We start from the raw sequence: 11,831 nt of genomic DNA, 5'->3' as shown, positions 1-11,831 counted from the left end.
GTGAGTGCAGACCTCGGGAGCGCGCGGGGGGCTTGACACCGCCCCCGTCCCATGGACTGGAGCCCCCTGTGCAGCCCTGCGCGGACCCCGAGCCAGCCTGGCTCCCACACAGAGACCCCGGCTCCCTCCGCGACCCAGCCCGGCTCCCCCCTCACCCTTCCACTGTACCCACACCCGGCGCCATCCGGAGATCCTCTGCTCCCCCTATACCCATTGCCTCCGTCCCTCAGATCTGCTCCCTCCCTCCCCTCCCCTCTCCATCCTTGACCTCCACCGCTCACTTTGTTTCTCCCCATACCCACTCCTCTCATACCCCCTGTCTACCCGATGGAGACCCATCTGCTTCCTTCATTTAAAACTTCTGCTCCCCATATTCATCCTTCATCCCTGCCCTACTATGGAAACCTCGTGCTCCCCATACACTTATTCTTGCTCCCAACACATAGATCCCCTCATTCCCACAGATTCTTGCCCTGCCCACAAAGATCTGCTGCTCCCCCCATCACCATAAATTCCTTGTTCTTGCCTACACCGACCCCTATATCCCCCCCCCAAAAAACAAACAACCCTGTCTTCATACCTTCATCCACCTCAGCCCTCCACACAGCTACCAGTCCCCTTGCTGCTCCTTGCCCTTCCCCACCAATCCCCATACTCTCTGTGCCCATATTTGCCTCTGGCATCAGCAAGGTTGTTTTTTTTTTTTAAAAAAAAAAGGTGTTTTTTTTTTTTTTTCCAATTTCGTTATTGCTCTGAAATATTTACAGGAACACAACACATGTTTGAAAGCTTTTTGACACTGGAAATGTTTTGCTCTAACTTCAATCTGTGAATGAAAGCTGACTATTCAAAAAAGTTAAAAGAGAAATGATGAGACTGTAAATATTCTTCTTAGGTCTATTAGGAAACAACGAGTTATAGAACAGCCTAGGGAAAGAGGAATGGGTGGAATGCCCACTCCACTTCTAAAATGATCTTAGCATCCATAACCTTTTCATATCTTACAGTGTCCAGCTCCTGACCCTCACAGAGACCTGGATCCCTTTGACACTGCTTCTGCCGCACCTTAATGATGCCTCTCCTTTTCTTACACTGATTTCTCAGGATCAGAATATGTTGGGCTTCTTTCTGATTGCTATTTCCAATCCCTATATCTTCCCTCTTCTCACTCTTTCTCTTCCTTTGAATGACACCGCATCTGACTCTCCTCTCCTTCTTCATGTTGCTGTCATCTACTCTCTACCCCTCTGTCCCATTGCAAGGTCTGCCCTGCCAACCCCCAGCCCTGGCTTACCCCCTAAGTCTGTTTCCTCTGTTCCAGCTCTCACGCTGCAGAGCATCTCTGGTAGAAATCCCATGACCAGACTGACTTCTTCCATTAGAATCCTTCTGTCTTATTTCAGTTCTACCATCTTCCCAGTTAACAACTCTACTTCTCTAGCTTAACTGAATTTTACGCCTTCAATCCTGAGCTGCCTTTTAGCCCTTTGACTCTCTCCGCAAACCTTCCACTTCTCTCTGCACAGGATCTTGCTGATTTATTCCAGGAAAAAATCAACAAAGTATGATGTGACCTTCCCCCATCCTTTTGCTTGCCTTCCCTTACTTCCCTCCTCCTCCAAACACTTTCTTCCTTCTCCCTGGTCACAGATGCAGAGGTTAACATGCTTTAGTGTCTTCCATCTTCTAAAAACAAAAAAAAAAATCTACGCATGATCACACTTGCCTGTTCAACTACCGCTCAATCTCCCTTTTATCTCTGAGCTCATGTGATGCCCTGTTTACAGTTGCTGCTGGAGTTCCTCTTCTCTAGTTCTATCCTAGATCCTCTCCAGTGTGGCTTCCTTTGTCACTCAACTGAAACTGTTCTCACCAAAATCTCTAATCTCTTCTTATTAAAATCTCAGAACCAGTACTCCATCCTCATTGACTTGTCAGCCACCTTTGATACAGTTGACCATGCTGCTCTTCTTGAAACCTTGTCCTCTCTTGGCTTCTGGGACTCTGTCCTCTCCTGGTTCTCCTGCCTCTCTAATCAATCCTTCAGAGCATCCTCCTCATCCACCCTTCACCTTTCTGTGACAGTTCCCCGGGGCTGCCCTTGGTCCCTTCTCTTCTCCCTCTGCACCTTATCTCTGGGTAATCTCATCTGCAAACACAGATTCAACTACCATCTCTATGCAGGAGGCTCACAGATCTGCCTCTCTAGTCCAGATTTGTATCCCTCTGTTCAAATTAAAATATTAGCCTGTCTCTCTGATCTCCTCTCGTGGATGTCTGTTAGCTCAAGCTCAACGTGGCTAAAATAATGTACCTTATTATTTGTGGTAATGTTTATTATTACTTTTCCACGATTTTCTGCTGTTAGCCAGCAGCTCAGAGCAGTGGCTCCCGCTGTCGGCCGCCCAGGGCTGAGAGCCGGGACCTGAGGCTGACAGCAGGGGCTCCCACTGTCAAAATTGCGGTAGAAGCCTAATATTGCAGCATCCGCAATTTCTGCAATATCGCAAGTTAGGTGCCTTATGCACCATCCTTTTCTCTGGCCTTGACAAATGCATTCTTACTCCATTCATATCCATTCAGAATGTTGCTGCTAAGATGGTTCTTTTAGCACGTCACTTTGACCATGCTACCCCTCTCCGTTCCCTCCTTCTCTATCACATTAAGCAAAAGTTACTTGTCTTAATTTCAAGGCCTTTCATGGCCTATCCCTACCCTACCTGTCATATCTTGTTCTGTATCAAAAGGTCAACTCCCATGATGCCAGTCTCCATCACCCACCTGTTAAATATTCAAACAAGCACCTACATATTTTCTTCCACGTTGCCCCATGCTTGGGAGAAACTCCTCGTAAACCTCTGCAAATACATTTAATTGTTCTCCTTCAAATCCGTTCTTAAAACCTCCTTTGCCATCATGCCTATAAAACACTTGACATCTATCTTTTTGTGCTGTGTTTGTACAGTGCCTAGCACAGTGGGGTCCTGATCTAAGGTTAGGGCTCCTAGACACTATGGTAATACAAATAATAAAGACAGAAAAAACTGCTATTGGGTATTAAAACTAGGAGTAAGTGGAGCTCTAAACTGTCTGAGGAGGGCTTAGTTTGCCAGAATCTAGAACTTTCTAGATTCTGCCAAACAAAAGTAGAGCATCTGATAATATTTCTATATAGAGCTGGCTAGCTCATCTGTTTTTTCAGTCTTTAGATTACAGTGTTGAATTCACTAGATGTTTGTCATTCTAACTGTAGTAAACATGGAAACTTCTGGTCAATATTGCAGACAGATGACAAGTGTCTGTTCATTACCAAATATCAGTATATGAATTTATCTTGCTCAACATGCCTAAAGTTGAAGTGGTAGAAAGCAAGTTATTGATTTTAGTGAAATGATTAAATTCTTTATAAGATAAAAAGTAAATGTTATTAAAAAGTTGTAAATAGCAATATACAAAGAATTCTTGCTCATGAGAAAATCGGTTTCTTCAAGACTAAATACATCATTGAATGAAACTTTGTCTGTAGAAGTCAGCAGGAGAGTAGAATATTGAGGTTGCTGAGCCTGCAAGTGAGATACTTTTTGTGCCATCATCACTGAAATGTAGCTAAAATTTATTAATAGTATTGTAGCAGCAATTTGTCCCTGTTCTACGCATTCCAGCAGCATTTTAATATCAACTTCTTTGAGAAGCAGTCGGTTTTTCTTTGACAGCCTAAAAATGGCAAACATCAATTGGTGATTGTGCCATAAAAACAACTGAAAGTCAAAGTTTCAAGCCTTCTTGTATATTACCATCACCTTTTAATGTAGCACAAAATGAAAAATTTAAAGAGCGTAGCATAATATGAACAATTTAAAGAAGGGATTGAAGCACTTCTTATTGAATATTCTGGAACAGACAGGTCTGCTATTAGATGTTACAAGTGCAGGGGGAGAGGAAATTTAAAGGAAGGGCTAAAAGAATAAACAGATATTATGCAAGGTGATTGATCAAACATGAAAACGATCTAATAAAAGTAACAAACAACCATACAGGGAAAAATGTTTCTTCTTAATGCTATTGATTCTACATCTGAAACGAAAACTACAGAATACTGTATTCAAGTTGCTGAAGATGCCAGCCAGTAGAATACTGAGAAAAATAAGTTAGTGGCATTTTTGTCATTTGTTCTGACAGTAAAAATGAAGTGAAAGGAATAGTTCTTAACTCCCCACCCCACCACCGGACCCAGCTCACTTCCACTCCGCTCCGCCTCCTCCCCTGACCGCACCGCCCTGCTCTACTTCTCCGCCCCCCCCCCCCAGCTTCCCATGAATCAGTTCCCCTGCGCTCCTCCCCTGGGTTACCTGCTGTGGTGCAGACGGCCCTCCTTGCACCCCCCACTCCCACCCCAGCTCACCTCTGCCTCCCTGGGCCTGAGTGCGAAGCCGCCGCCTGCTTCTCAGCCTGCCCTGGCTTCCCGCGTGAACAGCTGATTCGCGGGAAGCCTGGGGTGGGGGGGCAGAGAAGCAGAGCGGGGTGGCACATTCAGGGGAGGGAGTGGAGGTGAGCTGGGGCTGGGGCAGGGAGCTGCCGGTGCGTGCTCTGCACCCACCAAATTTTCCCCTTGGGTGCTTCAGCCCTGGAGCACCCATGGAGTCAGCGCCACTTTTGGCCGGTTAAATTTAGAAGCCCTTTTAGAACCAGTTGTCCCTTGCAGAACAACTGGTTCTAAAAGGGCTTCTAAGTTGAACAACTGGTTCTAAAAGGGCTTCTAAGTTTAACAACTGGTTCTAGTGAATCGGTGCAAACCGGCTCCAGCTCACCACTGCTGGGATCCCACATGCTCTTCTGCATGGGATACATGGAGATATGAATGAGATTTTCTTGCCCTGGGACACTGTGATGGGGTGTATAAGCCCCACATTGCGGAATCAAGAGTTAAAGAGCAGTTCTGGGCCCAGAGGGCTCCACCCAGCCTCACCTGCTGGGCAGGCTCACAATGGAGGCAAAGATCAAAAGGGAGCATCCCAGTTCAGTCTAGGCAGAAGGAGGCAGTCCTAAGCTGTTGGCCCCTGCAGAGAAGCCTCAGGAGCTCCACATTGCTGGAAGCAACCCCCCTTACTGAGTCACCAGAGGCCCCTGTGGAGACCAGGAATGACAAGCCATGATTGAAGGAGAAGAGCCTCTGCATCGCTGAGAGGCAGAACACCCCTTGAGAGTCCACAAGTACACCTTGTGGTGGCTTTTGAGGGGCAGAGGCTGTGGTAGGAGGTGACCTATGGAGCAGGCTTGCTGGTGTCCTTCCCCAGACTGTGTATCCAACCTGCCAATCACAGGGCCCTGGGTTTTAACCCACTCGAGCAGGGAGGGCCCAAGTTCCCCTATGGCCCCACAGACAATACCATCTCTCCCCTCACCCCCAACAGACACTGCTGAGGTTTCCATCTGGCAGAGCTGAAATAAGGTTCTGCTTTGCAAGTTCTGTTGCCCTGGGACTTCCTGTTCCATCTTGACTCTGGGACAACCTTGTTCCTCCCTCCACTGTATGAGGATTATATACTTAAATGCTGAAGATCCAGAACAGCTGAATTCATTTTGCCTCAGTGCTTTCACCTTGGTTGTACTTTAAATTTTCTCTCATTTTAATATATAAATCTGCCCTGTGTTGATTTTACTGCAGGGGTTTGTGGCTGGTTGTGAGTGTTTCCAGCTTAAATAATGACAGCTCAGTTTTGGCAGAGCTAATGCTGTTGAAATGAACTTTGTCAATTTGTTAAATGTTTTACTAATTTATTGATCTCAGTTGAACATTTAGTTGTCTGGAACCTGCCCCTTGTACTTATCTGGCTCAACTAAAGACCTATGCATGCATGCTTGTCAGCACTAGATCAATGATAAACCCAAAGTCATAAAGAACAACGAGCGTGAAATTTCATGTGCCTCCCAGGTCAACTAGCTTGCGTGATAAATAGTCCAGTCATGTTAGCTGAAGGTGAAGAAGAGGTGAGTACAGGCTCAGTCTTCGCTGTCACAGCTTCCCAGTTATTGTAAGCTGCCTGTCAGGAATCTTTGGAGTGGAGGAGCAGTTGCCTAAGTCTTGCCTCAGGTGTGTGGCTTACATACTTTGCATTTTATACTACAAATAATTATTACTGCCATCTGATAAGGGGTAGGCAGGTAGCAAGATGAGATTAATTCTGCTGTTCTGCTTATTATACCTACTAAATTGAACATTCAGACTGTGCAAAACATACTAGTATTCCTGTTTATCCTGTCGTCTTTCTCGCCCCTCTCAGTTGTTCATTTCTCCCCACTTGTTGTACCTTGTCTTAAACAAAGATTGTAAACTCTTTGGAGCTGAGACTGTCTTTTACTCTGTCTGTACAATGCACAGTGCAATGGGGCCCAACCAAGTTGCAATACAAATAATAATTAATCCCAAGATTAGGGCTTTTGTCAACATAGAGGAGACCATTTGCTTAGACCATAAGCTGAACTAAACATCTGGAGAGCGCCGACCACAAGCCAAAATTCTAATGAAGCAATGGGACAAAGTTAGGTATGCCTTGTGTTGAGGAAATAGCCATCCCTTGGGCAAGTCATTAGCATAGAAGCAGACACACACCCTGAAATGTCTGCAAGATTATCAAATGGCCCTATGTCCATGTTCCTATGGAATATTTGAATAAACTATTCATAGAATGAGCTGCGGGAGAGGTTACACCAATAAAAGTCCATGCAGGTTAAAAGTTATTTGACTTTTAAAAAAAACTGGAAAATACATTCCTGTTTCTTAGTACCTAATCTCTCCATCGGTTTCTCCAGGAGAAGAGATTTACAGCTCTGCCCCAGACTTCTCTCTCTGCTCCTTCAACCTCCCCTTAGCCCTTTCCCATCTGCTACCACCCTTCTCCATTCCCACTTTCTGTCTTGCTTTCCCCATCTCTTCCACCACCTCTCTCCTCTTACTCTCTCCTTATCCTTTTTAAGGCTGTCCAGCTCCCTTCCACTGAAGTACCACTGGGCTGGGAGCACTCCACACCTCTTAGCAGAGAGGCTCAAAGTGGCTCTGGCCTGGCAGCACTTCGGTGAGAAGCGAGGGAAGGAGAGTTGACAGATTTAATCTGGGGGATGGGGGAAGAGAGCATGGGGAGGCATGGAAAGCTGGGAAGATAAGGAGAGAGCAGATGAGTGAGGAGATGTTCAAGGAAGAGGTTTAGAAAGGAGCAGGTGGAAGGGAAAGCCTCATCTACTGAAAAAACTGACAATAGCCAAATAGTGTTAATGAGGGAAATTAGTGGATTATTTTCATACTAAAAAGAAAAGGAGTACTTGTGGCACCTTAGAGACTAACCAATTTATTTGAGCATGAGCTTTCGTGAGCTACAGCTCACTTCATCGGATGCATACCGTGGAAACTGCAGCAGACTTTATATACACACAGAGATCATAAAACAATACCTCCTCCCACCCCACTGTCCTGCTGGTAATAGCTTATCTAAAGTGATCATCAAGTTGGGCCATTTCCAGCACAAATCCAGGTTTTCTCACCCTCCACCCCCCCACACACAAACTCACTCTCCTGCTGGTAATAGCCCATCCAAAGTGACAGCTCTCTACACAATGTGCATGATAATCAAGGTGGGCCATTTCCTGCACAAATCCAGGTTCTCTCACCCTCCTCCAAAAAACACACACACAAACTCACTCTCCTGCTGGTAATAGCTCATCCAAAGTGACCACTCTCCCTACAATGTGCATGATAATCAAGGTGGGCCATTTCCAGCACAAATCCAGGTTTTCTCACCCCCCCACCCCCACACACACACAAACTCATGGGGTGGGGGGGTGAGAAAACCTGGATTTGTGCTGGAAATGGCCCACCTTGATTATCATGCACATTGTAGGGAGAGTGGTCACTTTGGATGAGCTATTACCAGCAGGAGAGTGAGTTTGTGTGTGTATGGGGATGAGGAGCAGGCAAGATTCTCAAGCAGAGTAGATGGATATGCACACAAGTGAGGTGTGGGGTGGACAGACAGGTCCAGGAGGAGGGTGTGAGGGAGGATCTTGAGGTGGCTGAGTTGTGTTGGTGTGTTTTATGTGCTAGGCAGGGGTTCTCACAACAATTTTTTGGTGGTCTCAGAGTGCAGCCACCAACTCTTGCTGGTGGCCACGCTGACAATTTTTCCTAAAATATTACTTAACTTTAGGAAAAACAAATAAATATGCACATATACATGTCCAAATCATTATAATTTATTTATGTAGGGTTTTTTTCAGACTTGGTAATAAAAATAATGTACAGTGGTCTCTATTCTTTACTGGACCTAAACAGAATAGAAAACCAGATAAGGTGCTTTGCATGTTCTTGTCTTTTTGTTGTTGTTTGCTTTGCTTTTTTGGTTGCTTTTTAAAAAAAACTTGCAAGGTAGTCAGTCTGCTGCTGTGAAAAGTGATATTTGTATGTTTGTTAATATCACTTTTCACAGCATCCTGGGAGAAATTAAGCCCTGGTTGGGGAGGTGGGCAGGAGGACCACAGGACCCAGGGACGATGGCATGGATGGTGAGCCTGGGACCAGAGCCTGGAACCAGAGCCTGCTACCATGTGAATGAAGCCTGAAGCCCCATGGCCGAAGCTTCCTCCCTCCTCGCCGCCACCCCCCACCCCCGGGAAAGTGGGGAATTCACCAACTGCCTGTACCTCCAGCATTTGTGTCTCCGAAGGGGGGCAGGGCCCAACCCCCACTAGTGGTCCTGCAAGAGGGACCACTGCTCCCCACCCCCATCACAGCCCAGGAGGCTGTGGCTGCAAGAAAAGCGCCTGGCGTCCGCATGTGGCCACAGTGGCCATATTTGAGAAACACTGTGCTAGAGTACTTTTGTTATATGTGTTCGCAGTGCGGCCCTGACAGGGTTCTCTTGGTGTTGCTGAATACAAATAATAAAGACAACTATATTCTCCTCTGTTTGCTTTAACTAAGCACTTGATTAGTGACTGTGCAGTTTCTGTACCTGTGTCTCCTTTGTTAACATCTCCTGTCAAGACAAGTGTGCAGGGAGGCTTTAATCACAGAGTGGAGGGGTAATGGGAGGGGAAAGCAGCTGAATCTTGATACCTAATACTAGGTCATGCACTTGGGAGACGGTGAATAATGTTGGCATATTATAGGCCATGTGAACAGTTTTCATTCTGTGAAGGAGAGGGAGATACCTGGTCAAAGCGTAAAAATAGTTTGTCCTAGTTTGGCTGGTTTTAAGCCGAGAATTCTGTACCAAGAGGGAAGGATAAACAACCAACTTATAGGCAAAAAGCCATCAGAGAAATTTGAACACTTAGGGGGGGCTGAGAAACTGGGGCTAGGTGCGCGTCACCATTTAGTCTCCCCTCCTGCAGCACAGATCCCTCTTGGTGACCACTGTGCCACTGGCAGTCCATGCCGTATACCCTCCCCATACACTGATCTCTCCAAGCAGCTGCCATCAGCCTGAGATGAAATTCTCTTTGTTTGTGGTACTGAATGACATTTGTGTTCTGTGCCAGGCCAGCATCCCATATGTGGATGTCAGGACGGAGAGATCCAGCCCTGAGCGCCACTTATATAAGGTGTGAATTCAGCTGAGGCTTGAGCTGTCAGGAAAGTCCCAGGACTGTAAATCTGATCCGGAAGTCCAGGTGAGAGAGAAGATTCTGTGTACAAAGTCAAGATTAGGTACCCTGGGACTCGGTTTTTCAATGCTCCATGGTGATGTCTGCAGCAACAGAAAGGAAAAATTAGTTAGGTGCAGTTGCAGCACTTAGAGGGAGAGCCCCTGTATCTAGGGTGAGGATAGCTGGGGGCACCTGTTCTTTGGGTAGGGGCAGTCAGGATAGACACCTTTCTCTTTTAAGGGTGGGTAGCTTCTGTGCTGGGCAGATTCCTTTAAACAGAAGTATGAAGGAGAAAGCTGTTGATAACCTCTCTTCCTGTTTCACTCTCCAGGAGGTCCTGCAACTCTGTGAACGCTGATCCATACTCCAGCTGCCCCAAGGTTTTCTTGCAGGATGGCAGCTACCTGTCTCGCCATCTTTCTCATGCTGGCCCTTTCCTCTATCTACTGCATTGTTTCCCATCCAAGCCCAGAGATGTGGTTTCAGGGTCTCTTTCCACCTCGTGTGTGCCTTGTAAATGCCACTACCAACACCTTTTATGGCATCATGTTTGACGCAGGAAGCACCGGGACCCGAATTCACATTTACACCTTTGTGCAAAAAAACCCAGGTAAGGCTGAATGGCAGAATTCCAACAAATAAGACCATTTCTCAGAGATCCAGCCTGCAGGATTCCACACCCTGATCATATTGTCTTAGGCCCTGGCTGCCTTAGAGATGCTTTTCTTCTCATGCATCATCCCAGAGTTTGGGACAGCTGGGGCAGTTCTGCTGTCAGCCCCTAGATCCAAACTCTGGGTGGTGGTTGTTCTCAGTGTGTGGTGGGGCTTCACAGTGCAACTCTCTTCCCCGTTAATCTAACAAAGGCTGTTGACCTTCTGGGCATAGAAAAAAAATTCTCGGTTTCCGAACACTTTAATCTGGGCAGTTGTGTAAGGGGAATAAGTCTCACTGAGGCTTGGATGGCGTTTTCATGCATTGTCCTTAGGAAACTTGATATGATTCCTTGTATTGTAGCTTGATCTGTTTTTAACAGGTGGTTAATGAATTTGATGCACAATGGGCACATTTTGTTAAATCTTTCCCTGGCAAAGGAGGATCAGTGTTTGTATTGGAAAGTGATGGTTGTTATCTGCAGGGAGATATAGGGGATGGTCATCATGGATGATCTCATGTGAAATAATCTGGTCCTAACTTTGAAGCTACAGAGCAGCAGAGCTGGTGGTATAGGCTTTCTCATGTGCTGCTTTGTTTCATTTGTGCAGAGCAGCCTCCAGAGCTGGAAGGGGAGATCTTTGAGTCAGTGAAGCCAGGTCTTTCTGCTTATGTTGATCAGCCTGAAAAGGTAAGAGTCTTCCGGAATCTCCCATGTTCCCTGTAAATAGGTCTTCTCATCTTAATGCCACCTGTAATTTACTTAATATGATTGACTGTATCTAATGGTTAGCACAGGGAACTGGGAGTCCAGATTTAAGTGACCTATTCACACATCTGTCACTGAATGTCTCTTTGACCAAAGTCACTTCACCGCTGTGCCTTAGTTTTCACCCCTCTCAAATGGCAATAATTACATTTGCCTACTTCACATGGAAAATGTGAGGTTTGTTTAACTATTTCTAAAGTTCTTTCAGATCCTCTGATTTAGAGCAAAGAATAACTACTATTATTAGGGGTGGAACTTTTATGCTTTAGTAGCAGAGTTCCTATTCCATAGTAATTTAAAACATGATTTTTGTACTACCAGTATCCATATTCACTCTTTTTTTTCTCTGTAACTACTCTAAACATGATAGTTAAGTAAATGCTCCATTTTCATTTACTAGTAACTGTCTCAATTTTTCCTTTTGGGTGAAACTTCTCAGTGCAAAGGTGAATTTTTTTTCCTTGGGAATTTTGAGGGGAAACAAATCCTGCTTGAGTTATATAATGGACAAAGAAAGAAAGAAAAAAACTCTTTCCAACTGTAAAAGAGTTGCTTTTTTTGTGCATGGAAAATTCAGACAAATGATCTATAAATGTAAACCTTTGTATGCAGCGAGACTTCAGTGAGAAATAGTTTTCTAATAAGTTTTGGTGGGGGAGAATCAATACTGAAGCTCTAAGCGATACAAATTTCATTTTCAGAAATGGACAGTACAATGTTCTATTACACTTTAGCTAAGTAATTGCTTCAGGTACTGTGACAATTGGGG

General features: G+C 45.4%; 1 protein-coding gene across 5 annotated transcripts in view; it reads left to right on the top strand.

Moving 5' to 3' along the window:
• ENTPD5 (ectonucleoside triphosphate diphosphohydrolase 5 (inactive)) overlaps window positions 1-11,831 on the top strand; it is a 37,568-nt gene that overhangs the window by 103 nt on the left and 25,634 nt on the right. The window contains exons 1-4 of one of the 5 annotated variants that reach the window (XM_048855976.2): window positions 5,966-6,091; window positions 9,532-9,663; window positions 9,971-10,249; window positions 10,905-10,984. In XM_048855976.2, the coding sequence (XP_048711933.1) occupies window positions 10,033-10,249; window positions 10,905-10,984 (297 nt within the window). In that variant the 5' untranslated portion in view covers window positions 5,966-6,091; window positions 9,532-9,663; window positions 9,971-10,032. Of the gene's footprint in view, window positions 1-5,965; window positions 6,092-9,531; window positions 9,664-9,970; window positions 10,250-10,904; window positions 10,985-11,831 lie in introns of those variants that run through there. The other 4 variants (XM_048855972.2, XM_048855973.2, XM_048855975.2 and 1 more) reach the window with 4 other exon arrangements.

The sequence above is a fragment of the Caretta caretta genome, chromosome 6, assembly GCF_965140235.1.
Source record: "Caretta caretta isolate rCarCar2 chromosome 6, rCarCar1.hap1, whole genome shotgun sequence".
In the NCBI taxonomy this organism is placed as follows: domain Eukaryota; kingdom Metazoa; phylum Chordata; order Testudines; family Cheloniidae; genus Caretta; species Caretta caretta.
The sequence above is the reverse complement of the archived record's forward strand: the minus strand, read 5'-3'. Positions and strand labels throughout refer to the sequence as shown.